Source organism: Natrix helvetica, assembly GCF_964273705.1.
Source record: "Natrix helvetica genome assembly, chromosome: 2".
NCBI lineage: Eukaryota > Metazoa > Chordata > Lepidosauria > Squamata > Natricidae > Natrix > Natrix helvetica.
Window position 1 is genome coordinate 10,031,930 of NC_138552.1, and position 26,631 is coordinate 10,058,560.

Genomic DNA, 26,631 nt, shown 5'->3' on the forward strand with positions numbered 1-26,631 from the left:
CACATCTCCATTTGCCGGTTGGAACATCAAAGGGCCTTAATGAATGTCTTAGTAATTCAGCTTAATACGAGTATAATTTTGTTTGCCATCAAATCAGTCAGTTGTCAAGACTGGAACAAATTTGCAATGTAGACTTGCTCTCGTTCTGATTCTTACTCTGTTTTTCACAAGGGCAGAAGGCCTTACCTGGACTGCCTTCTTCACTTCAGTAATATATTTGGTTTATTTGACTGCACCCACCCTCCATATAAAAGGGACATGGTGGCTCAATGGCTAAGACGCTGAGCTTGTCGACCAGAAAGGTCAGCAGTTCGGTGGTTCGAATCCCTGGCGCCACGTAATGGAATGAGCTCCTGTTACTTGTCCCAGCTTCTGCCAACCTAGCAGTTTGAAAGCACATAAAAAATGCAAGTGGAAAAATAGAGACCACCTTTGGTGGGAAGGTAACAGTGTTCCGTGCGCCTTCGATGCTTAGTCATGCTGGCCACATGACCACAGAGACGTCTTCGGACAATGCTGGCTCTTCAGCTTTGAAGTGGAGATGAGCACCGCTCCCTAGAATCAGGAACGACTAGCACATATGTGCGAGGAGAACCTTTACCCTTACCCTCAATATATAGCCTCCTATCAGTTTCGATATAACAAAATATTTGTAGCTCAGGACATTCATTACTAGACTAGATAACATCATTAGTGCACTGATGATGTTACCTAGTCTGGTAATCAAATGTTATATTATCTTACCTAGTGCTCCCAATTCCCTGTTAAGCCCAGTTACCATTTTGCACGGTGTTTCCTTCCAAATCTTCAGCTTTTTTATTTCTCCTTATATATATATGTATATTTATCTTGCAGTGGGGCCACCTGGGACTTACAACCAGAGAAACTTGACTTCACACAGTTCCACAGAAAACTTCGCAACACTCCCAAGCATCCTCTTCCACAGATAGACAGAGAAGGGTAAGTATCCGGTTTTATACGAAAGAAACAGTTTTAAAATGCAGGAAATCAGTTTTGCTACCCTGGTGATTTTCCTGGCTTTGCAGAGGTGGTGGGACTAATCACAGAATTCCTAGCCATCAGACAGCAGATAACAAGTTGGGGAGCATCAGAATAAATAGTGATCAAAAGGCAGAATGACTTCAGTCACTTGAATTGAGCATGCCGTGCCAGTTGGCTGCTTGTGACAGTACTGTAGGCATAGTCCTCAACCTATGACCATAATTCAGCCCAAAATTTGTGTTGCTAAGTGTGACAGTTAAGAGAGCTAAGACTCAGAATGCATATTTTACAGTGTGAGATATTGACGAATCCGTTCGAATCTGAAATCCTATTACCAGTTGTATTTCGTAGTCAATTCACATGTTGCTGTTTTGATTTGGTGTAAATATTACCAAGCACATCCATTTACCTATACCGTATTTTTCAGAATATAAGACGCGCCAAGATTTTGAAGAGGCAAATTTAAAAAAAAAAGATTTTGCACTTTGTAGACCTCCCAAAAACAGAGGTCAAAAAAAAGGGTATGCATAGCCTTTAGGAGGCTTACAGAGTGCTCCTGGGGACGGGGGGGGAGGGGGGAAACGAGCAAAAAACATCCCGTTTTCCCCTCATTTCTGCCCTCCCCAGCCCCCAGGATCACTCTGGAAGCCTCCTAAAGGCTCTGCACGGCCGTTTTGGTGAAGGGAGCGGGGTTTCGGGAGGCCAAAATGCTGTATTCAGTGTATAAGACGCATCCAGATTTTCACCCTCTTTTCTGAGGGAAAAAGGTGCGTCTTATACTCTGAAAAATACGGTAATTTAAAATAAAGATAGGAATTATTTCATAAATCTCTTTCCTTCTATTTATTTTAACTGGGGTGGGGGGAAATCCCACAAACCAAAAGGCTTTAGAAAAAAAAGGTTCTTTTCACCCGTTTTTTTCTTCATGATTTCCCTTTTTTTTCTGGGTCTCAGTATTCCGAGCTACAGTTTCATTCTGCTTGACTAAAGCTACATTGGGTTAGGGACAGAAAGTGAAAAGACCATTGCGCTGTGTAAATATTAAATGTGAAGTTTACCTTGAGGAAATATCAGGTTAGGCATATTAGGTTCCTGCAAGTCTTTTGTGTGAAACCGAGAAGCCCAGGTAAGGTAAGCATAAAGACACTTGCAAGGAAAAGGCAATCTATGATAATAGTGTACTACAACTACCAGAATCTTTCCCAAGCTTGGCAAATAGGAATCCTGGTAGTGCCACAGATTGCATACCCTTGCAAGCATCCTGCTATCCTAGAAACAAACGGTACATGGACAAAAGTTATAATCCAAAGAAGAAAATTGTTAGCAGATTATTTGTTTTATAATTTGAGAAAAACTACCCTGATTTTTCTTTAAAATAGCAATAGCACTTAGTCTTATATACCACTTCATAGTGCTTTTACAGCCCTCTCTAAGAGGTTTACAGAATCAGTCTATTGCCCTCAACAATCTGGGTCCTCATTTTACCCACTTTGGAAGGATGGGAGGCTGAGTCAACCTTGAGCCGGTAAGATTTGAACCGCTGAACTGCAGCTAGCAGTCAGCTGAAGTAGCCTGCAGTACTGCACTCTCACCATTGCACCACCTCGGCTCTCTATTTCAGCTTTCAGTATGTGTGCAGTTTCATACAGGCAAACTACCTGTTGCAGATCCATCAATTAAGGAAGTACATCTAGTGGCACAAAGGAACAGGGCCTTTTCTGTTGTGGCTCCCTCCCTTTAAAATGCCATTCGCCTAGATATAAAATTGGCCCCCACCTTGATAGCTTTTCAGAATGCCCTGAAGATGTGGTTATGGAGCCGATCATGCGGCTGGTGTGATTGTGTGGTTGCAGCCACTGCTGTGTGTGTGTGTGTGTGTGTGTGTGTGTCTCCGTGTTATGGATTCTTACATTGTGAAATTTTAATCTTGTAAGCCACCCAGAGTCACCGTGTGTGAGTTGGTCAGCCATATAAATATGCTTAATAAATAATAAACAAAATGCATAAATCATGCTTTACTTGACCCATTTGTCTGTCCCTGGTTTAGAATTGGCAAAGGAAAATGCGAAGAAGGAGATGGCATCAACTTAAACGACATTGGAAAAGTTCTCCCAACCTGGCAGGTGAGCTTTCTCCCATCCCTAGAATCTTGTTTCTTGTTTGGTGAACCATCTGGGTGACAAAAAGGATAACAACAATGTGCAACAAACCATCTAATGTAGGTAATCCTCGACTTAAAACTATTTGTTTAATAACCACCTGAAGTTACAACAGCGCCGAAAAAGTGACTTAGGACATTTTTTCACTTAACAACTGTTGCAGCATCCCCATGCTCAGGTGAGCAAAATTCGGATGCTTGCCAATCGGCATATATGTAAGATGGTTGTAGTGTCCCAAGGTCCTGTGAATACCTTTTGCCACCTTCTGGCAAGCAAAATCAGTGGGGTAGCCAGACTCACTTCAAAACCGTAAGTCTAACTTAACAATTGCAGTGATTCACTTACCAATTGTGGCAAAAGAAAGTTCATACAATGGGGCAAAACTTATTTAGCAACTGTCAGAAATTTTGGACTCAAATTGGTCTTGTAAGTCAGGGGTGTCCAAACTTGGGAACTTTAAGACTTGTAGCTGGCATAGCTGGCTGGGGAATTCTGGGAGTTGAAGTCCACAAGTCTTAAAGTTCCCAAGTTTGGACACCCCTGCTGTAAGTCAAGGACTACCTGTTTGTTTGTTTGTTTGTTTGTTTGTTTGTATCCTGCCTTTATTATTTTTACATGTAACTCAAGGTGGCGAATGTATCCAACAAACCTTCCTCTTCCTATTTTCCCCAAAACAACAACCCCGTGAGATAAATTTGATTGAATGACTGGGCCCGTTGTCATTCAGCAGACGTTCATCCCTAATGCAGGACTAGCATTCCCAGTCTCACGTTTTCTAGCCTGGTGCTCTTAACCACTAGACCAGGGGTGTCAAACTCAAGGCCCGCGGCCGGATCTGGCCCATGGGGCCGCCCTGGAAACAGCGAAGGACCGGCCCGCGGTGGCTTTGCCAGCGAAAATGGAGCTCAGGAGGGCTGCGCATGGAACACTCATGAGTTCCATTTTTGGTGGGAGAGGGCTCCACCTGTACCACCACAGGTGCCCCCGAAACAAGTGACGTCGGGCTGGCCATGTCCCCCTGGCCCCCGAGGTCAAACACAACCCTGATGCGGCTCTCAATGAAATTGAGTTTGACACCCCTGCACTCGACCAATGGCTCAACGAACCTGGGCCAAATCTTCCAAATTTTGTTTGCCTCTGAAAAGATATCACATAGGCGTCATTTTCTAGCAGAAATCCATGCAAGGCAAAGCAAAAGAACAAACAAGTATGGCACTATTATAACACAGGCTCCGCCCTTTTTTTATGTACATCAAGATGATGCTCCTTTTGTCATTTTCATCAAAGCATCGGATCCTATGGTTACTTTCTAAGGTACGTGCGCAGTGATGTAAATAGCAATATCCAGACCTTAAGAACAGATCAAAACTACAGGTAATCCTCGACTTACGATTTGTGGTTCAATTTAAGGTTGAAGTCATGGCAGACTCCTCAAAAGGTACTTAAAAGTTAGATTCAAAGTTACGACAGCCGCTTGCCTTCTGCATTCACGTGATCACATTTTTGGGCACTTGGCAACTGTTTGCAGGGACCCATAATCCCATGACTACAATTTATGACTTTTTTTTTTTTGGCCAGAAACCAGCAAAAAAATTATTTCCAGTTTCCAGTAAAAAAAATGTCCATTGTGAAAATGGGTTCGCTTAACGACTGCCGTGTTCACTTAATGGCCACTGCCCCCCAAAAAAGTGTCATAAAATCATGTCAGCCATTTGGGTGCCTCGACTTCTGATTGTCATGACGTACGATGGAAATTCCGGCCTCCATTACAGTCATAAGTCAAGGATCTCTTGAATAAACATAGTTATTTTTATGCCAGACGTCTATTGTGACTTTCATCAAGAATGCTTGGAATTGAAGTTGCCAGTTGCCTTTGTGGATTCTCTGTTTAATGAACCTTTCCCTCCTTTGCATTACTCCAGTTGTCAGAATTCTTTTCCGGGCAAGGATGATGGTTGTGAAGAATTTGGGTGTGTGTCCTGCCTGGACTCAAAATTTACATTCCAATTCTCTTGCCTGGAATATTTTCTGGACTGTCCTTGCTCCACCTTGTGGCTGGCGATGGCCACAGCAGCCATCAGCTGAAGTTCTAACAAGAAATAGAGAAATTGACATCTTGCTGTTGTTGTTTTTTCACGATGGATTTTGTTCATGGAGGCGTTTTTTAACCATCCTTGTCCTGCTGGATCCCTCAACAGCTTTTGAAACTCACAACTGTAGTATCTTGGTTGGAAGTTGGAGATAGCATACTGTGTGGCAGCTGTTGCCGCTGCCAGTTTGCTCAGGGATGCGCCATGCGCTTCACGTGCATGTGCAGTACTAAAAAAAATGCTTTTGGGCAGGCACAGAAGCCAAAAACAAGATGGTGCCACCGAGAGAACCAGTTCGGGGGTGTGGCAGGCCAGTTACTACCTCTTTGGCCGAACCGGTAGGAACCCACCTCTGGTGGTGGGACTGCTCCATCCTGAATCGGTGGATCTGGTTGATTTTTACATGCTAAGAGGAAATAACTTGCATTCCCTGTTTCTCACAGTTTAATGTAGTTCACTTTCTCTGGAGCTGCCCCTGAAGACCATCCAGAAACTTCAGTTAGTGCAGTGTTTCTCAACTTTGGCAAATGTAAACTGTTTGGACTTCAACTCCCAGAATTCCCCAGCAGCCTAGCTGGTTTAAGGAATTCTGGGAGCTGAAGTCCATGAAGCTTAAACTTGACAAGGTTGAGAAAGACTAAGTTAGTGCGAGGTGGGATTCAATCCCAGTGGTGGGATTCAAAACTTTTGACTACCAGTTCTGTGGGGGTGGCTTAGTGGATATGGGGGTGGCTTGGTGGGCACGGCAGCAGAAGGATACTGCAAAATCCCCATTCCCTCCCCATCTTGCTTACAACATCCCTATGATTTACATTCGGATGCTTGACAGCTGACTCACATTTATGACGGTGGCAGTGTCCTGGGGTCACGTGATCGCCTCTTGCGACCTTCTGACAAGCAGAGTCAGATTCACTTAACAACCGTGTTACTAATTTAACAACGGCAGTGATTCACTTAACAAACGTGGCAAGAAAAGTCGTAACGTGGGACAAAATTCACTTAACAAATATCTCAGCTAGCAACATAAATTTTGGCCTCAATTGGGGTCATAAACTGAGGACTAACTGTAGTTTCTGATGCTACATTGCTTCTAATCCCTGGAAATTACAAAAGAGAGTTTTTTTTAAAAAAAACCTCTTTAGCACCCAGACAAAACCTTGTCCAGCACCCAGAAATTTAGAAAAATAAAGATAGGAATATAACAAACTGCAACCGGTTAGAGCAACTTTGCATTTATTTTTTTAAAAGAGGCCAGTTTCATTCCTGCTTCTGGTCCTAAAAAACCTCTGTTTACTGAGGGCTCCATCCAATGGTGGGATTCAGCTGGTTCAGGAGAACCGGTTGTTAAATTGATGGCTCGCCCCTTGCTCCCAGAAGCCTGCAGGGAGGTTTACTAGGCCCAAAATGGGGCACGGGGGGGAAGAGGGGCTCTCCCTCCCTCCCCGCATCCCATTTTTGCTCCCAGGGGAGTGCAGGGGGCCGAATGCTGCCTGTCACATCCTCTGGCCACGCCCACCATGGCCACGCCCACCCAGCAAATCATTAGGGCAGAGAACCGCCCCGAGTCCCTTTCGGGAGAGGGGGCGGTCTATAAATATGAATAATAAATAAATAAATAAAACCGGTTGTTAAATTATTTGAATCCCGCCACTGGCTTTCATCTGTGTCTTTGAGACGGAAGCATTTCAAGGCTTCCAACGAGATCAGCTTTACGTAGGTCATCTCTTTAGTTGTTGAAATAAATGTAAAAAAGGAGATTCGACCCTGTGTCCTTCTGTTCCGCCTAGAAGGCTGGTGGCTGTGACTTCCCCTTTGCTGAAAAAGTTTTCTAAGAAGAACTGCCTGGCGACTTTCTCCACAGCGGCAAATTAGCCCGAAGAAGCCAAGTTTTTATTGTCCGTTATTCCATACTCCACCAAGAAATGTTTGCTGTCATTGATAGCCAGGAGAGGGCAGCATATATTCAGATTTGATTCGGCACAGTTAATCAATTTAAGAGAAGGTGGTGTGTTCAGTTCTACCAACAGGCAGTGCAAAAAAAAATGAAGGTGCCTTGAGTTACAGGTAGTCCTCAACTTACGACCACAACTGAGCCCAAAATCTATGTTCTTAAGTGAATAATTTGTTAAGTGTCCCATTTTACAACCTTTCTTGCCACGGTTGCTTAGTGAAACACTATAGTTGTTAAATTAGTAAGGTTGTTGTTAAATGGGTTCTCCATTGACTCTGCTTGCCAGAAGGTTGCAAAAGGATTTCTGACCACTGCAACCATCATAACCATCATAAATATGAGTCAAGCATCTGAGTGTAAATCACTTGACCATTGGGATGTTGTAACGTCAGACGGTCACTAAATGAATTTTTGTAAGTCAAGGACTACCTGTACAGACGAGTAGTACAGGTAGTTCTCAACTTAACATAATTGGCACCAGAATTTCTGTTGCTAAGCAAGACGGTGGTTCATTGAATCCCGCTTGATTTTATGAACGTTTTTTTTGCCTCAGTTGTTAGGTGAATCGTTGCAGTTGTTAAGCGAATCATGAAGGCATTAATCAAATCCCACTTCTCCCATTGACGTTGATTGTTGGTGTTCTGACCCAGCCTTAGCAGAAGCAAGAAACAGACTCTTTGTCACAAAAAAATCCCTCTTTATTTACCTCTTGTGAATTAATGGCTTTCACCCACCGAAAAGTCCAAGCAAGAGTCCTTCAAGGAGTTAAATGCAGTAACAGACTTTATCAGTTCCTTGTAATAATTGCAAGGCCATGATCTCCCAGCCGAAAGGCTACAAATTAAATTCTGGCAAGCAGTCTTTGAGGCACAAAACACCATGAGCAAAATCTTCAGAAATACGAACTGTTGTCTCCTACGACCACCACTCCCCTTTCCTTCTATTTATTCCCCGGCCAGGGAGGAGCCATTCAGCATCTATGTGTCCTTTGCTTCCCAAGTCGACTCCTTGTTCTCCATTGTTCACCTCTCCTAACTGCTCTGCGCATACATGCATCTCGAACGGGCCCCAGCTGTTCTTCCTCCCCACTTATCTCAGCCTCTCAAGGCAGCTGCCTCTCTGGTGGCTGGGAAATGTCAGATGACCCTGGTTCTTTCTCAGCATCCATGCTGGTTCTAAGCATCCAAATTTTGATTCATGTAGCTGTGAGGACACTGCCATAGTTGTACTTGCGATAACCAGTCAGACAGTCATTCCCAACCGCTTCATAGTAAAACGATGGCTTTGCTTAACTGTAACATTCACTTAACAGTCTCTGCAAGCATTTGTAAAAAGGGGGTTCAGTCATGTGATGACCTGCTTTACGACTGTTGTGACTTACGACAAAAATTGAGGGCTCAATTACAGTCATAAATTGATGACTGCTTGCAGTATGCCTTCATTTACCTTAAGCTTGTCCCCCCCCCCTTCTTCAAATGAAAAACTTTAGCCCTTCTCCTGGATAAAGGTAAAGGTTCTCCTTGCACATATGTGCTAGTCATTCCCGACACTAGGGGGCGGTGCTCATTTCCGTTTCAAAGCCGAAGAGCCAGCGCTGTCCGAAGACATCTCCTATTTTTCTACTTCTGCATTTTTTACATGCTTTCGAACTGCTAGGTTGGCAGATGCTGGGACAAGTAATGGGAGCTCATCCGTTACACGGCATTAAGGATTCGAACCGCCGAACTGCCCATCTTTCTGACCGACAAGCTCAGCGTCTTAGCCACTGAGCCACCGTGTCCCTGAGCTCTTCTCCTAGGGGAGATTTTTCAACCCTGCACTTTGCATTACTGGAGGTTTTTAAGAAGAGATTGGATAACCATTTATCTGAAATGGTACAGGATCTCCTTCTTCAGCAGGGGGTTGGACTAGAAGACCTCCAAAGTCCTTTTGATCACATGACCATGGGGATACTGTAATGGTGTTAAAAGTGTGAAAAACAGTCCTAAGTCACATTTGTCAATGCCGTCATAACTTCAAATGGTCACTAAACGAGCTCAGATCTGTATTACTATCTCATGAAAGTTCTACGTTTTTTTAAAGTCCACATTTTAAAGCGTACAGGTAGTTCTGGACTTAACAGCAGTTCATTTCAAGGTTAAGGCGGCACTGAAAAAAGTGACTTATGAACATTTTTCACAGTTATGACTGTTGCAGTATCCCTGTGGTTATGTGATTTACATTTGGATGCTTGACAGGTGACTCACGTTTATGGCGGTGGCAATGTCCTGGGGTCACGTTAGGAGAAGTGCACTTTGCATGGCCACCGCTAGAGGGCGCTGTGATCCTTACAATGCGTTAAGGAAAAGATGGCTGTTGGCGCTGAGGCCTTTAGCTAAACAGAGCTCCGGGGGGGGGGGGGGGGGGGGAAAGGAAGCTGTTGTCACTTTTTCCAAATAGTAGAATGCAGTGTATGTTAGTAGCAGCCTTTCTATACACATCCTGAACAAGGGTCAGGGCGCGCTGCCTTCCCATTGAAGTCATCACCATTGACCTCAAGCTACCTACAAGCAGCAGTGCTTGGCAAAAACCTTGCAGCTTCCGCATCATTATGGGATCAAAATTTGTATGCTTAGCAACTGGCATGTTATTTGCTGTTTATTTGAATTTATTTATTAATTATTTAATAGATCAAGATCTTACTTAGATTAGTAGAACAGAATATGATCACCATCTTCTTTTAATGACCCCCATAATCCCTTGTGGGGTGGGGTCTGGGTAATTGAATAGAGCTGACTGTTTACTAGCCAGATGCCCTTCCTGTCGCCAGCGTGGAGTTATATTCAGCAGATATATTCTCATCGTGCCCAGAGAGAGAAATATCTGCCTCTACCTAGGATCGATCTCACAGCCTCCTGATTGTGAGGCGAGAGCTCCACCTCTAAGCCACCGCACCACTCAGTAGAACAGAATGTAAGATAAACATTAAAAAAGACCTATGTTCAAATAACAAGGTCTAGGTCAGTGATGGCTAACCTTTTCCGGAATGAGTGGCCAAAGTGCGCGCCTGAAACCCCCAAAATGCAATGTGTGCCCCACCTCCTCACACATGCATGCATGTCCCCTCCCTGCCCCCGTGCATGTGTGTGCGGCCCCTGAATGTGCGTTCCCCCCCGCACGGCTCCTGCATGTGCTCCGCACCCCACATATGCATGGCAGAGACCCGACAATCAGCTGGCTGGTGGGAGGCGTGCACCAGGGGTGGGTTCCTGCCAGTTCTAACCTCTTCTATAGAAGAGGTTCCACAAATCTCCAGTACCGTTTAGAACCGGTTCCAGCTCCCACCCCCCGCCCGTCCGCACATCATCAAGATGAAGAGGGAGAGGAGGAATTCTGGGAGTTGAAGTCCACAAGTCTTAAAGCTGTCAAGTTTGAACACCCCTGGGGGTTTTTTTTTCTAAAGGGTGAGGGGTGCAAGGGTCTTGTAACTTGACAGCTTTAAGACTTGCGTCCTTCAAATGCCAGAGTTTCTGAGTCAACATTTTGGTTGCTAAGCAAGAGCATTGTTAAGTGAGTTTCTCCACATTTTACAAGTTGGCCATGCCCACCCAGTCACATGGCCGGCAAGCCACTCCCACCCGGCCACATGGCTGGCAAACCACTCCCACAAAGCAGGCCACACATACAGAAGAGGTTCTAAAATTTTTTGAAACCCACCACTGGCGTGCACGCATGCGCAGCAGAGCTGAACTGGGGCGACAGCTCGCATGCCCACAGAGAGGGCGCTGCGTGCCACCTGTGGCACGCGTGCCATAGGTTCTCCATCACAGGTCTAGGCTATCTAGCCATTGAAGCACAGCATCGTTCATGTTTAAAAAATCAGATACTCGATTAGTAAATGTCCTCAGCTTACAGACAGTCACAATGTGATCTATAGTTTGACATGGAATTCCGCAATGACACTGAGGGGAGGATACTATGCCCCATTTCTACGGAGAGTCCCGGTAAACACCATGTGAGGTGCGAATCCTATTCGGGGTTGTCCATTGCTGACATGATTGGCATGTATTTATGTTGGTTGTCGTGTCCCAGGGTCAACTGTAGCAACTGTGGCAAGAAATGGTCGTAAAATGGGGCAAAACCTGCTTAACAACTGCCTTGGTTAGCTGCAGAAATGTTGGAAATTCTGAGAGTTGAAATCCACAAATCCTAAAGTTGCCAAGTGTGTAAGGCAGCTGCCCTGCCTTAGTGGATTGATGATACTGATGAAGTTGGTTTCACTCAATATCCTAAATGCGGCCACGTTTCATCCATTTTTTAAACGGAATTCTGTTTTATGGATCAAACCAGTGGTGGGTTCCGGATCCTGGTGCAACCGGTACGGTGCAATGGGGTCCGGTGCCCCCCCCATGCACGCGCGCAGCACATGCTTGCATGCATCCTTACCTCCGCAACGCCTCCGCAACGCTCCAGCTGCTCGGCAGAGCGTTGCGCAGATGCTGTACGCTCCGTGCGCGGAAGCGCCGAAGAGCTCAATTACAGGTTAGGAGCTTGGGCGGGCGGGCGAACCTTCTGGAGCACCGTACCGGAACGTACCAGGGCGTACCTCCTGCAACCCACCACTGGATCAAACATAAAATTAATATTAGCCGTTCTTCCACATTTGGTTTTAGCCAAGGAGAAATTTTTTTGGGGGGGGAGGGGAACCACCTCTAAAATGGGAGGTCAACCAGAACAGGGCCCATTTCTGTGAGGGGAAATTAGCCTTTCGAGCACCACGCATCATCTTGCTTTGGTTTCCTTGCTTGATCTGTGGTGATGGGACATCCTTTCTCGTAATATAATAGGTTAATGTTTCCTGTTGAGACTAAAATGGGTTCTTAGCTTGCTTGTGGTTGTCCTCAGTACTCATTCTTCTCTCCTTCCACACACACACACCCGTCCCCCCGCCTGATCCCTGAAGCATTTCCTCCGATATTATGAAAATAGCAACCAATACAATGTAAGTTTTTCAAATGCTGATTTCCTGTCCTCAGCTAGCAGGTAGGCACTTAGGAGTTATTGTACAGTGTAGCCTCAGAGTCTGGATTCTCTCTTCACCATGTCAAACAAAGACCTGGATTTAATAAATATGGCGCCAGTCACGTTAAGGACTGAGTGCGGAATTCTCTGCATTTCGTTGAAGGCACACTTCTGGCTTCCTTTTTTTGCACTTCAGAACATGGTGTGTTCTACTTTGTTAAAGCTACTTAAGTCATTCTTTGGGGACGCGGTGGCTCAGTGGCTAAGACGCTGAGCATATCGATCAGAAAGGTCGGCGGTTCGAATCCCTAGCGCCGCGTAACAGAGCAAGCTCCCGTGACTTGTCCCAGCTTCTGCCAAGCTAGCAGTTCAAAAGCATGTAAAAATGCAAGTAGAAAAAATAGGAACCACCTTTGGGGGGAAGGTAACAGCGTTCCGTGCGCCTTCAGTGTTTAATCATGCCAGCCACATGACCACGGAGACGTTTTCGGACAGCACTGGCTCTTCGGCTTTAAAACGGGGATGAGCACCGCCCCCTAGAGTCAGGAATGACTAGCATATATGCGTGAGGGGAACCTTTACCTTTAAGTCATTCTTACCTCCGATAGAAGGAAATATTTGTAGCTCAGGGTTGAATTGTGGGGTCCTTGGTGTTCTTGCAGATGTTTCATTACCAAGGTAGACAATATTATCAGTGTTAGAAGGAAAAAGAGGGGATTTCTCTCTATTTATATACAAGTGGTTTGCTCTGCCAGTGTTGGTGGGGATGTTCTTAGTGGTTCCTTGATTGGGCTGTTGTTTACGGTTAGCTTGTTTGTCTGTTTGTCTTGATTAGGATATTGTTTATCTGAATGTTGGTCTGGTGTTAAACTTAGTGTTAATTGCTGGTCATCTGCGCTCAGAGTGTGTTTTGATCTGTTTGTTTCCTTTTGGGGTTTTTGATTATCTCTTGAGTGGCGTGTAGATGTTGCTTATCTCGGTGTGCCTGTCGATGGCCGATTTGCCTGAGTGCCAGCTCCATTTTTGGAGTTGGCTTGTCCAGGATGGTCACAACTTCTCAGTTGTTGAGTGTGTTCATTCCTACCCACTTGTCTTGACTGAGCAGCCAATCAGGCAAGTTGGCACAGAAGCATGCCTTCTGTTCCTCATTACTGCCACACTCCAGTGGGACCCTAAGGCGTGGCCAAAAGAGGCAATCAACTTGTTGCTGTTCATATATCAATGATCTGGATGTTATTCTCACCCACATGCCTACTACATGCCAAATTTACATGTCAGAGAGGCAGGGAGATAGCCAGCTTTCAGGGCCAAAGTAGCTAATGAGTGTTTTGACATGTTGCTTTGGACCAGCTAGTGTCACATAGGGCAATATCAGAGCCTTTTCTCCTTTGCGCATGGTACCAACTCCCTCCTGTAGTTACAAAGCACTGGGCAAGTACCGTGTTTCCCTGAAAATACGACAGGGTCTTATATTTTTTTGACCCACGAAATATGGCCTTGGGCTTATTAAAGGGGAGGGCTTATTATTTTTGGGTTGCCGGGTGGTTGCCGGGCACAGCCTCAGGGTCGAATGGCTGTGTTGTGCTGTCGCAGCAGCAACGCAGCAGCCATGAGGTAACCAAGCTCGCGAGCAGCCGCCCGGCAACCCCCCTTTCCAGCCGGGTACAGCGCCGCTGACCGACCTAGCAGTACCCAGAAGGCACCACGCAACGCGAGCGCCTGTTTGCTGCCCTCCGCCTCCCACGGCTCGGTGCCTTCGGAATGCCCCTAGGTGAGTGAATGGGGCTCTGCATGGCTGGAGAGGGGAGTTGCGCAGCGGCTTTTCCGCTCCCCGGTCGCGCGAAGGGCATCTCCGCTGCTGGTGCCGTCCGCTGCTTGGTTTTTTTTTTCAAAGCACGGAGGACGGATGCCGCTCTGGAAGTACGTTCTATGGTTGTACGATCTGCAGCCCACAACCAATTTTGCCCCACCCTAGGCCCCAGGAGCACTCTATAAGCCTCCTAAAGGCTATCCATGCCCTTTTTTTGACCAAAAAACGGGCCATTTTTGGGAGGCCTGCAGAGTGCAACTTTTTTTTTTTTAATTTGCCTCTTCAAAATCTTGGTGCGTCTTATACTCTGAAAAATATGGTATGTTTCTTTTCCAGTGGTTCCATGGTCTTCAGAAAGTCTGCCCTGCAAGGCTTTGGGGTCTTAATTCTTGAGTTAACACAACCATCTGAAATTTGGCATCCTTCTGGCATTTGGGGGTTGCAGCAGCCAGAATGGCTGCAAAACTGGTATGAATTGAGACTTCCGGTCTCCAAATATCTGCCAGGGTTTAACGTAATGGTGATTTGTGCTAGATGTATTTGATTATGGAGACCTGTTAGAACCCCCCCATAATTCAGTTTAGAAACCTGTAACACTCAACAGCTGCCGAGAGGTTGGCCTCATTCTCTCGTCTTACCCCCTTCTGGCTTTCTTCGCCAACCCGTTGCTCTTTGGCAGAACAGTAGCTGTAAGTAGCAAGTTGCTTGGCACTCTGTCCCAATGCAGAGCTGTCTTTTAAACTAGGCAGCCAAAGACTCCATGGATTCTGAAATGCTTCTAGCGAGAAATCTTCCTCAACTGGCCACGTGCCAGCGGCATGCAGAATTCCAGGAAACTATAGATCCCAACACATCTGGAGAACACCAGGATTGGGAGAACATTTAACACGATTACTCAGTAATAAGTTGTAATGAGATCAGTCTAGCTGTCTGATGGACAGGCAAGGCACCTAACAAGCAAGCAGAAATTTGATGGTATCGTTATGGCTGCCATCTTGACTTTACTCTATAGCAGTGATGGCGAACCTATGGCATGCGTGCCACAGGTGGCACACGGAGCCATTTGTCAGGGCACGCGAGGCGTTGCCCTGTCAGCTGGCCAGCACGCATGTGCGCGCTGGCCAGCTGATTTCACCCTTTTTTAAAGCCATTTTTCGCCCTCCCAGAGGCTTTATAGGAGCCTGGGGAAGGCGAAAAGAGCCTCCCCCCCCACCCCGAGGCCCTCCGGAGGCTTCATGAGCTTTCCTGAAGCCTCCGGAGCGCAAAAAAACAGCCCTACGGGCAAACCGGAAATTCAGGAACGGACTTCCTGTTTGCTCAGAGGGTTGTTTTGACTGCTCCGGAGGCTTCAGGGAAGCCTCCTGAAGGTCCCTGAAGCCTTCGGAGCGCTTAAAACGACCCTCCGAGCAAACCGGAAGTGACTTCCGGTTTGCTCGGAGGGTCATTTTGACTGCTTCAGAGGCTTCAGGTAAGCCTCCTGAAGATCCCTGAAGCCTCCGGAGGGCTTCCGGGGGGACGGGGGAGGCTGTTTTCGCCCTCCCCAGGCTCCTATAAAGCCTCTGGAGCCTGGGGAGGGTGAAAAAAGCATGCAAAAATGGGGGGGATTGCGGCTGTAGTGCGCGCATGCGCACTGGGGGGGTCACACATTGCATATGGGTGCGGCTCCCCCCACTTATGACACACGAGCCAAAAAAGGTTCGCCATCGCTGCTCTATAGACATTCCTGGCATGGAGCAAGAGTTGAGTCGAGTCTAAATAGAGTGTTGACTGAACTCTGCCAGAAGGAGAAAGCAGGAATGAAGCCAAGAGAGCTTCTGATTTGCCTCTCTGTCTGTCTGTCTGTCTATCAAATTTACATAGCTATCTGTCTCGCCTAAAGTGACTCAGGGCAGCCCACAACGCTCAGATTAAAAGCAACAAATAACTAAAGCATAAAAATCCATATTAATAAATATAAGAAAAGCGAAAAGATACAAACCACCTGAAACGGAAGCTAAAAATACCCACCTCACTATTTGTTTTATCAAATTTATATAGATCAGGATGACTTGACTTGATTGTCTTGGTTTCCCTTCCCCCCACTTCCACTCCACTTCACTTATGCAGCCACCCATTTTACATAGGTGGCTATAGGAAACCCACAAAACTGATAAAAATGCACAATGCAGTACAAAACATGTATGTTAAATCATCTTCATTTAAGGACCTCATAATCCCTTGCAGGGTAACTGAATGGAGCTAGCAGAATGTTTTAATGGCCGGATGCCCTTCCTGCCGCAAATACTGAGTTTTGTTCGGCAGGTATATTCTCAGTGTGCCCAGAGAGAAATATCTGCCTCTACCTAGGATAGAACTCACAGCCTCCAGATTGTGAGGTAAGAGCTCTACCTCTAGGCCACCGCACCACTCCAAAACATGTACGCTAAAACCATATTAGAGGTAAAGCTTCCCCTCGCACATATGTGCTAGTGGTTCCCAACTCTAGAGGGCGGTGCTCATCTCCGTTTCAAAGCCGAAGAGCCAACGCTGTCCCAAGACGTCTCCGTGGTCATGTGGCCGGCATGACTAAACGCCGAAGGTGCACGGAACACTGTTACCTTCCCACCAAAGGTGGCTCCTATTTTTCTATTTGTATTTTTACATGCTTTCAAACTGCTAGGTTGGCAGAAACTGGGGCAAGTAACGGGAGCTCACTCCTTTACGTGGCGCTAGGGATTCGAACCGCCGAACTGCTGACCTTTCTGATTGACAAGCTCAGCATCTTAGCCCCTGAGCCACCCCATCCCTCTAAACCAGTGGTGGGTTGCTCTTACCGGTACGCTGATCACAGTCTGTCTGTGCACGAGCCTGATGTGCGCTGCGCATGCATGTGCAATCCACCACCCCTGTGATGCCCAGCTGCTTGTTGGGGCACACTCAGTCTCCGCATACTGTGCATGCATGCGCAGAGTGCCTTTTGGATAAATACAGCTATAGAGCGCAGGCAGGCGGGTGGGTGGACCAAACGAGCCACCGTACCAGCATGCTCTCAGCTGCTCCAGGCGGCTACCGGTATGGCCGTACCAGGCAGTACTGGCAGCAACCCACCACTGCTCTAAACCCATATTAAATCCATACAAACAGGCAAATGGCAAAGATTATCAGCATTTCAAGAAACTATTGAACCGACTGTCCACTGCAACCGGATCTCCAGGTCCGGGTGGCAAAGCCACATCGCTCAGAAAGGCCCAGAGGATCAGGGCCAATCTAATCTTAACATCAAGGAGCAACGAAGGCAAATGCGAAGATCAGCCTTTCTTGGGTTTGCATCGTGTTTCTGTGCTACTTTCTTTGTTTGCCAATGAAAAGGTTATGTTGCCTTTGGGTTTTTCCATTTGGCCGATGTGGGTAACCCTTGCGACACTCCGATTACAATGGACACTTTTGAGAAATTAACCATTATGCCTGTAGGAACAAATATGGATTTTGTTTTCATTCCTAAATAAAAGGGACGCGGTGGCTCAGTGGCTAAAACGCTGAGCTTGTTGGTCAGAAAGCTCGGCGGTTCGAATCCCTAGCACTGCATAACGGAGTGAGCTCCTGTTACTTGTCCCAGTTTCTGCCAACCTAGCAGTTCGAAAGCATGTAAAAATGCAAGGAGAAAAATAGGAACCACCTTTGGTGGAAAGGTAACAGCCTTCCGTGCGCCTTTGGCATTTAGTCATGCCAGCCACATGTCCACGGAGACGTTTTCAGACAGCGCTGGCTCTTCAGCTGTGAAAGGGAGATGAGCACCGCCCCCTAGAGTCGGGAACGTCCAGCACATATGTGCAAGGGGAACCTTTACCTTTCATTCCTGGCCATGACTTACAGGCCAGGGTCTCCTCCCGCAAGGAAGTTTCTTCCCTTGTATCTAAAACTGCAGGCATCGCTTGCTTGCATTGGGTTGGGGGAAATATTGCTTTCTTTGTCATTGTCCCCCTCCCATTGTATTTCTCGGGGTGGGAGGAGGAAGGGGGGAGGAAAGTTGTTTTTAGCCAGCGAAGGCCCCTCTGCTCCTGGCCTTTCCTGGCTCTGTGTGGGTCTGCATGGCTGGGGCCAGTGGGGGCGAGAGTACGTGATAACTAGCAGGTATTTGTGAATGGACTTCAACCCGGTGACTCCCTGTGGCTCAGCCAAACAGAGACGGGAGGCGGCGGGAAGGGAGAAACCTGAAAGTCACTCTGTATGGCTTGACTTGGCTGGAAAATATTTTTCGACGTGGCAGTTCCGAAGCTTGGAGGAAGGCTTTTTCTAGCCCAAGAACAATAAAGGGGTCAGTGGTGAGATCTTCTCCCTTACACCCTCTTCCTTCCATTGTGCAAAGAATCCCAGGCTGTTTTCTGGACTCCAGAGGCTGAGCAAAAGCTCGTGATATCATGGTGGGAGGGAGAAAGAATGTCTGGCTGGACCAGATTTGATGTTCATAATCTTGGTCCCATCAAAGAATGCTCCAGGGCCCTGAGGCTGATTGTATTTCCTTGGGGTAGCGGGTGGAGGTAGGAGTCCTAGGAATGATTGTGTAATGAAATGATCCTAGTGTTGGGCATGGAAGGGCACAGCTGGTGCTGCCAGTGGAGAGGTTGAACCTGGTCTCCTGATAGTCATGCCAAGCTGGACCAAGACACCAAGGCCATGCAAGGGGTCAAAATATCAGAGTTGGAAGGGATCTTGGAGGCCTTCTCATCCAATGTGCTCAAGTAGGAGAGCCTATACCAGTGTTGGCAACACTTTTGGGGCTTTTTGGGAAGCACGCGTGCGCATGCCGGGGAGCACCAGAAACCAGAAGAACAGCTCCCTGGCGCGCATGTGCGGGAGCACTGCAGACTGGAAGAACAGTTCCCCAGCGTGAATGTGCACGCTGGGAAGCTGTCCTTCCAGTTTCCGGTCTGCACATGCACACCAATCACCTGGTCTTCCGTTTTTTGGTGCGCATGCACGCATGAAGACCAGCATGTTCATGCATGCCAGGAACCTGCTCTTCCAATTTCCAGCACTCCTGCGTGTGCAAAGACCAGCTGGCCAGTGCGCATGTGGACGCCAGAACCCAGGAGAGCAACGGATGACAGTTGGCATACCCAGAGAGATGGCTCTGTGTGCCACTTCTGGCATGCGCGCTATAGGTTTGCGATCACGGCCGTATACCATTTCAGACCATGGTTGTCCAATCTCTTCTTAAAATTCCACTGATGGAGCTCCCACAACTTCTGGAGGTGAGCCATTCCATTGATTCATTGTTCTCATCTCCTCGGTTCTAGATTGCTTCTCTTCTCGATGAGTTTCCATCCGTTGTTTCTTGTCCTGCCTTCAGATACTTTACAGAATAGATTGAGGCCCTCTCCTTTTGTGGCAGCCACTTGGATGTTGGAACAGTGCTATCATGTCACCCACTAGTCCTTCTTTGCATAGATTAGACATACCCAATTCCTGCAATCAATATCCATATGTTTTAGCCTCCAACCCCAAATCATTGTTGTTCTTCTCTGCGCTCTTTCTGGAATCTTTTTTACGTCCTGGCGACCAAATGAACAATTTTAGTCTCCTTGAAATGTGAGTGTAGTAAACCTTGAACCCGTCCGAAGAACTATTACACTGTAATATGAGAATCGTGTACATGCCAATCTAGGTTTGTTTCAGCCACTTAATTACAGCGTGGTGCCCTGTAGGCTACTAAGATGCCATTTCAGGCTTCCCAGTTTGGCCGCTTCTGGATGGTGGGACCTTACCGCCTCATGTGGTGGTAAGGGATGGCCAACAGTTGGCAGGCTTCCATTTGGGGAAAGCCATATCATGGTTTGGTGGAGAGAAAGTTGAAAGATGACAGACTTTCCTATTGAAATCAATAAACTACGCTGCTGAAGAGAAATCCTTGCATTTTTAGGTTGCTCATCATTGTGGCTAAGACAGTGAACAGCCAAGATCTCACACAGTGTCTACAAAAGTTCATTAGAGGTCTCTTGATACCGCAGCTCCGCATGTTTTCACACAAACGTTGGCACACATTATCTGATCTGGATTGATCTCTCCATCAGCTAGCAAAGAATGCTGTAATTCCTTTCTCCTCTTCCTGGTCTGGCTGTGGATTTCCCAACTTTACTACTGGCACTAGGCTGAGAAATTACCCCGGGATCAGTTTTTAACTACTTCTAGTTTAATTTGATGGAAGAGATTCTGCTTTAGAAATCCATTTCAAGGAGAGGAAAGTTCAGATAAATTCTCACGGGCGGAGCATGGTATACTTCACTTGCTTAATGATAAGGTGGGCAAGGAAGGGGTGTGGATGTGCAAAACTTCTGAGAAACACTGGAATGTTTCTTCCCACTTCCCCGATCAGTCCAGCCAAGCACTGCTCGGATTGTTCCTGGTTTTGCCCACAGACTTGAGAATATTCAGAATATTCACCATCATTTGTGCCTCGCGCCATTTTGAAGACATCCATCAAGGCCAATCTTAGCTGCTGCTAGCTTGCTTGGTTATTCACTGGACTAACCTAGAATATTATTATTTGGAATTTGGAATTTCATGGCAGTTGGTCTGCGGCTGCCTGACAAATATTGGTCTGAGAAGAAATGCAATAGGCAATCCCATTTTCAGCTATGCTTAATCGAAGTATTCTTGTGGCATCTCACAGAGTAAGTTACTTAGTTAGTTAGTTTACTTCATTGTCATTGAACCTTGTACAATGAAATTAAATGCCATCTTCCATGTACAATGACAGTTCAGGTTGTGGTTGTTAAGGAATCGTGTGCAGTCATTAAGCACAACCTCAGGTGTTGGCTGGTTTCCTCATTGAGTTGACTTATTGGAAGCTGGCAGTGAAGGATCACAAGGGGTGATGATGTGACTGGGAAGCTGTGACCATTGGAACTGTGTGCCCATTGCCAAGTGCCCCAATCATGATCCTGTGACTGTGGGGACACTGCGATAGCCAGGAAGTATCCTTCCGCTGCCACACTCGCCAAGCCAAGCCACACCCACCAAGCCACACTCACAGAATCGGTAGTAAAAAAAATTGAATCCTACCACGGGACACATTGGTTTGGTTCATACAATGCACCAGACAAGCAAAAGTTTACGTTTTAACATGTTGTAAGAACTCACCTGTTGTCTTAGAATGTTATGTGAATCAGACCATTGTGTTAAGCTACCATGGTTGAGTTGCTGCATGATATGTGAGCACGATATGTTGCCTGTTAACCAGGTTTAGGATTTACCATGTTGTGTAAGCCCAGCCATGAGGTCAGGTCCATTTCTCATCGGAAAAAGAGTTCCTTGGCATTGTGGCAGGGGAAAAAAATAATAAGAAAGTTTTCCATGTGCTCAGGATATAGTGAATTGCCAGAAGCAAGTTTGAGAAACAGTTTTGGCCTGTGTTCCATTTTGATATTAATCTTTGAGTTGTTATTTTAGTCCAATACAGTTGTATTAACTACACCGTTCTTCCTATGAAGCTTTTTACACATTCCTGAATGTTGTTTCATTGCACCAACCGCAAATTCCTACACAACCACCAGACAGTTTAGAAGAACTGTAGAAATACGTTGGGAGGTTCTATAGAAATGTTAATTGATATATTGGAACACATTTTGCGAAGGGAACTCCTGAAGTCGGTTTGGTAAGAATTGGTGCATGCCAACAGCTCTCTGCCTAACTCACTTGCTCTGATTGATGAAGATGCTTGGATGAGCAGTGAAACGTCTCGGGCTAACATCAAGCTAACAAAAATTTGTCCAGTTGCCATGATTCCATCTTCAGGCACTTTTGCCTGGATGACTGAGAGTCTTCATGGACGTGTTCTATAGAAAGGAGAAAACAGACATAGAAACATAGAAAACTGATGACTGAAAAAAACCTATTGGTCCATCAAATCTGCGCTTTGAAGTTTTTTTAAAATATTTACCGGTGTATCTATTTTTTTAAAATTTGTGTTAGATGATGGCCATGTGTTTATCCCAAGCATGTTTAAACTCAGTTACTGATGTTTCATCTTACTGATCTATGCTTGAAGTTGGTTCCAAGCTTCCACTACTCTTTCTGTGTAGTAATACTTTCTAATATTACTGTATTTTTTGGAGTATAAGACGCACCAAGATTTTGAAGAGGCAAATTAAAAAAAAGTTTTTGCACACTGCAGACCTCCCAAAAATGGCCCGTTTTTTTTGTGAAAATGGGCATGTTTTTTAATCAAAAAAAGGGGGCATGCATAGCCTTTAGGAGGCTTGTAGAGTGCTCCTGGGACTGGGGCGTGGGAACTAGCAAAAATGGCCCATTTTTCACTCACTTTTGCCCTCTCCATCCCATAGGAGCACTGTGGAAGCCTCCTAAAGGCAATGCACGGCCGTTTTTACAAAGGGGGCAGGGTTTCGGGAGGCTACAAATATTGTATTCAGTGTATAATATGCACCCAGATTTTCACCCTCTTTTTTGGTTGAAAAGGGTGCGTCTTATACTCTGAAAAATACGGTACTTTTGAACTTGCTTCCTCCTGTCAGTTTGAGATTATATTCTTGATGTGTTTTTGATTTTGGCTTACTATTGAAAATACTGCCTTCTAGGGTGGATTTGCTTTAAATCAAGTTGATTTAAATCACTAGTAAAAAGGCTTGATTTAAACCAACTCAATTTAAATCATAATTTTTAAAGAGCAACTGTCATCTCCGTCCCGCAGCAGCTCCTCCTCTGGCCCTCTGTTGACTCACCGATAGTCCCAATAAGCTCCATTTCATGCTGAATAAACTAGATTATTAATGCATCTAAATAGAAAACTATCTTTAGATAGATTTTTACTCCAAAAGCATTTTATTAAAATAAATTTGATAAAAAATATGATTTAATTTTTTTAAAAATCCGATTTAAATTTTAAAAAATCCTTTTTTGATTTTTTTAATCCACCCTGCTGCCTTATAGAACCATATTCACACCCTTAATATATTTAAAGGTTTCAATCATGGCCCCTCTTTTTTTTCTGCCCTCCAGGCCAGGGATCTCCAACCTTGGCAAGAGTTGTGGACTTCAACTCCCAGAATTCCTCAGCCAGCCACAAGTCTTAAAATTGCCAAGGTTGGAGACCCCTGCTCCAGGCTGTAGTATTTAGTTCCTCCAGGCAACACGCACATGCCATAAATCGTAGACTGAAAGTCAAGGAGAATCCAGCTTTGAACATCTGAGAATAGTTTTTTCTCTTTCTCTATATACTGTTTCCTTGAAAATATTTAAATGCATGCGCAGCCAGTCCCCACCATTTCCTCTGGTTGCTTGCCACGCAAACAATACAAGGTGAAGAGGCGAGGCCGGAGGGAGGGAAAACTGAGGGGGGAACATGCCCCACGCATCCCACACACGCTTATCTAACAGCTGCTCCCACATCCCTAGCCACCGGGCCCCTTCTGTCACGCTAATGGCTGCCGCAAAAAGAGCGGCAGGCCCGACGCGCCTCGCTGCCTCAGCAGCGCAATATAGCAGCAGCCATGAGGTGACCACACTCACCCCCTCAAAAATAATAAGACCTCCCCGAAAATAAGGCCAAGCGATTTTTTGGGGGGTCAAAAGAACATAAGACCCTTCCTTATTTTTGAGGAAAGAGGGTATTTTTCAGGGCGATAAAATGCCCTACACAAGAGGTCCTTGTCTCCAACTGGAGCTATGGAATAAGTTGCCTGTTCTTTCACTCTCATATGCTGGGTCCAGCAGAGGTTTTACTTCACCTATTCTGCCCCGCTAGCTAATACCATGTAAACAGAAGACTATTTACCATTGATGGCTCCTTACTTTCTCCCCAGTGAGCTGATGGCAGTACATGCTGAACATGTAAACCTTCCACGTTTAGGGTTTCCCATGAACAAAAGCGGCGGCTAGCCAATCTTAAATTTTTCCTCTTTTGGGGGTGTGTGTGCGCACATTGTGCTCGTAGCTCCCATAGATGGAGGGATGCTACAACTTTCCTTAGGTAGCCGGAGCCAAATATTTCCTCAGAACAGAGTTACTTTCCTGGAGACCGACAACTTTCAGGAGAGGAAGTCGCCGTGAATCGGGCGAAATTCCCTCTTTTCTTAGAACCCTGCAGCCAGACTACAAGTACGTGCAACCTGACACGTTGTGTAGGGAATTGTGGAGAGAAACAACCCTTACATCCCCTCCCATCTCCCTTGTGGGAGATGATAAGTCTGCCGGTGGGAAAAGTTTGTCACTGCAACGAGATTCTATTGTATATCACAGATACCAAAGGTAAACAGCACCTTGGCTGGCTGAAGCTGTGTGTCCACACACGTAGACAATTTCCCCAGGCTGAGCCTTTTGTAGGTAAACTTGGGAGTGTTTCAACCCACATCTTAGGGCAAAGGAGTCTGGAATGAACTCTACACTATACACACAATGGACCTGCTCCATTTAATACGATTTAACCTTCCTTAAATGCAGCAAAGTAGAAATATCGAAGTCAAAATAGAAAAGAATTTTCAATATTTTATGAGCTAGTTTGATGCACATCTTATACTGTTTGATAAGTTGCTGGTCTTAATTAAAGTCCAGGTAATATATAAACATTGTCACCAGCAATCTACACCAGTATTACCAAGATAAAGCATGATTGGTAGTCCCCGACGTATGGCCACAGTTAAGTCCAACATTTCTTTTCTTGCCACACTTCATTTGCCACTAGTTAATCACTGCACTTGTAAAATTAGTAACACAGTTGTTTAGTGTTCTGAGGCAACAAGTTGTTAAGTGAATCTTGTTTCCCCATTGACCCTGCTTGTCAGAAGGTCGCAAAAGGTGATCAAAAGGTGACGCCGGGGCACTGCAACCGTCGTAAATATGAGCCAGTTGCCAAGCGTCTGAATTTTGATCCCGTCACCATGGAGAAGCTGAAATGGTCATAAGTATTTTTGTCATGGCTATGGCCCTTATAGTAGCCAAATTGTGAGAGTGACTGTAACAAAGTTGGAGAGTATTGATATTAAAAAAGTAAATTTAGAAAAGGGAAACCAAAACTTAACTGACCAGACCAGGAGATATTTTGGAATAATTATTTTTAAAGTAAAGAGGCATTTGAACTCCCCCCCCCCTCAATATCTCAGAAATGTCCATTTGGATTTCTGGATAACCTATATACCCGTGATGGCGAACCTTTTCAGCACAAAGTGCGGAAAAGGGAGCGCATGCGTGTGACGCATAAAGTCTCGAAAAGGGAGCAGTTGGCAGCATGCGCACATGCTCATCTGCGCTGCAACCAGAAAGAGGAGCTGCCCAGGGGGCATGAGCACACCAGAAAACGACCTTCCTGTCAGCAAGTCTTCCAGTTACTGCCGTGTATGCGTTGATCAGTTGGCCGGCGTGCATGCTCACACCAGAAAACGGAAGACCAGCTCTTTTGATTTCCAGCACTGCCACAGGCACAAAGGCCAGCTGATGGTTGCGCGTGCATGCGCGGCAGTAATCCTGAAGAGGAACGGGCAATGCTGCACGTGCCAGGCAACATGGCTCTGCGTGCCACTTTGGGCACGCGTGCCATAGGTTCGCCATCATGGCTATATACCATTAATAAAACACACAATTATTTAAATGCATTTTAACTAATCAATCAGCTGCTAGAGTTAATTGATAGCACCAGCTTGCTTGCATGTGTATTTTTAACCCAGCAGGAGAATTCCTAAAATTCGGCACTTCTTAATTTTATGCAACCAGAGAGGTTACTTCTCGTGTTGAAAAAGCGAACCAGCCAAATCTGAATAAGTTTGCAGAAGTGCGCTTGCTGGTTGTTTTTTTTTTTTTTTAATTGCTAGGGTCTTCCCTGACTAAATTGATCTTTCCTTTTATTGTGACAATTCCTGTCTTCATTCAAGGAGACTGCTGAGTCCGTTTCCATCTTAGGGTGTTTCTCCTGGAGCGCCTTTCCTTAATCACCGCAGACGCGAGACCATGTTGGGTAAAAGAGAGCAAGGAGGAAGTAATTTGCCCGGCGTAACGTGGTTCTTTTTTTAAAGCCAGTGAGAATAGTTTTTCCTCTTGGAAAACTCAGGCATTTCCTTAATTTCCTCTCTTGGAGCTTTGTCTGGGTGGGGATTTCAGCAAAGGGTGTTAGTAAGCACGGGGCAGGCTGACACAACACACAGCCAAAGGCAGAGTGTTCCTTGGAATAGTTAATGGCAGGGGGCCACGAGGACACGCGGAATCTGGGACAAAGTTCTCTCTCCCACCTACCCACCCACCTCCAAAGAAATCCATTCTGCAGACAGAACATGCGGCGTACTTCCCACACCAACAGCGAGGCTTGTTGCACTTTTTGAGTTAAAAGTACTCCTCGACTTGCAGCCAAAATTTCTGTTGCTAAGTGAGACGTTTGTTAAGTGAGCTTTGCTTCATTTTCCTTTCGTGCCACAGTTGTTAAGTGAATCGCTGCAGTTAAGTTAGCAACATAGTTGTTAAGTGAATCTGGCTTCCCCACTGACTTTACTTGTCAGAATGTGAATAGAATAGAATAGAATAGAATAGAATAGAATAGAATAGAATAGAACGAGTGGAGTGGAGTAGAACAGAACAAAACAGGAACAGAACAGAACAGGAACAGAACAGGAACAGGAACAGAACAAGAATGACAGAGTT

At 45.7% G+C, this 26,631-nt stretch overlaps 1 protein-coding gene across 3 annotated transcripts in view; it reads left to right on the top strand.

Annotated features, from left to right (window-relative positions):
* The window catches only part of CTIF (cap binding complex dependent translation initiation factor), a 175,437-nt gene that overhangs the window by 53,284 nt on the left and 95,522 nt on the right, over positions 1-26,631 (top strand). For all 3 annotated transcript variants that reach the window (XM_081942537.1, XM_081942538.1, XM_081942539.1), the window contains exons 5-6: positions 856-960; positions 3,050-3,125. In XM_081942537.1, coding sequence (XP_081798663.1) covers positions 856-960; positions 3,050-3,125 — 181 coding nt within the window. The remainder of the gene's footprint in view (positions 1-855; positions 961-3,049; positions 3,126-26,631) is intronic.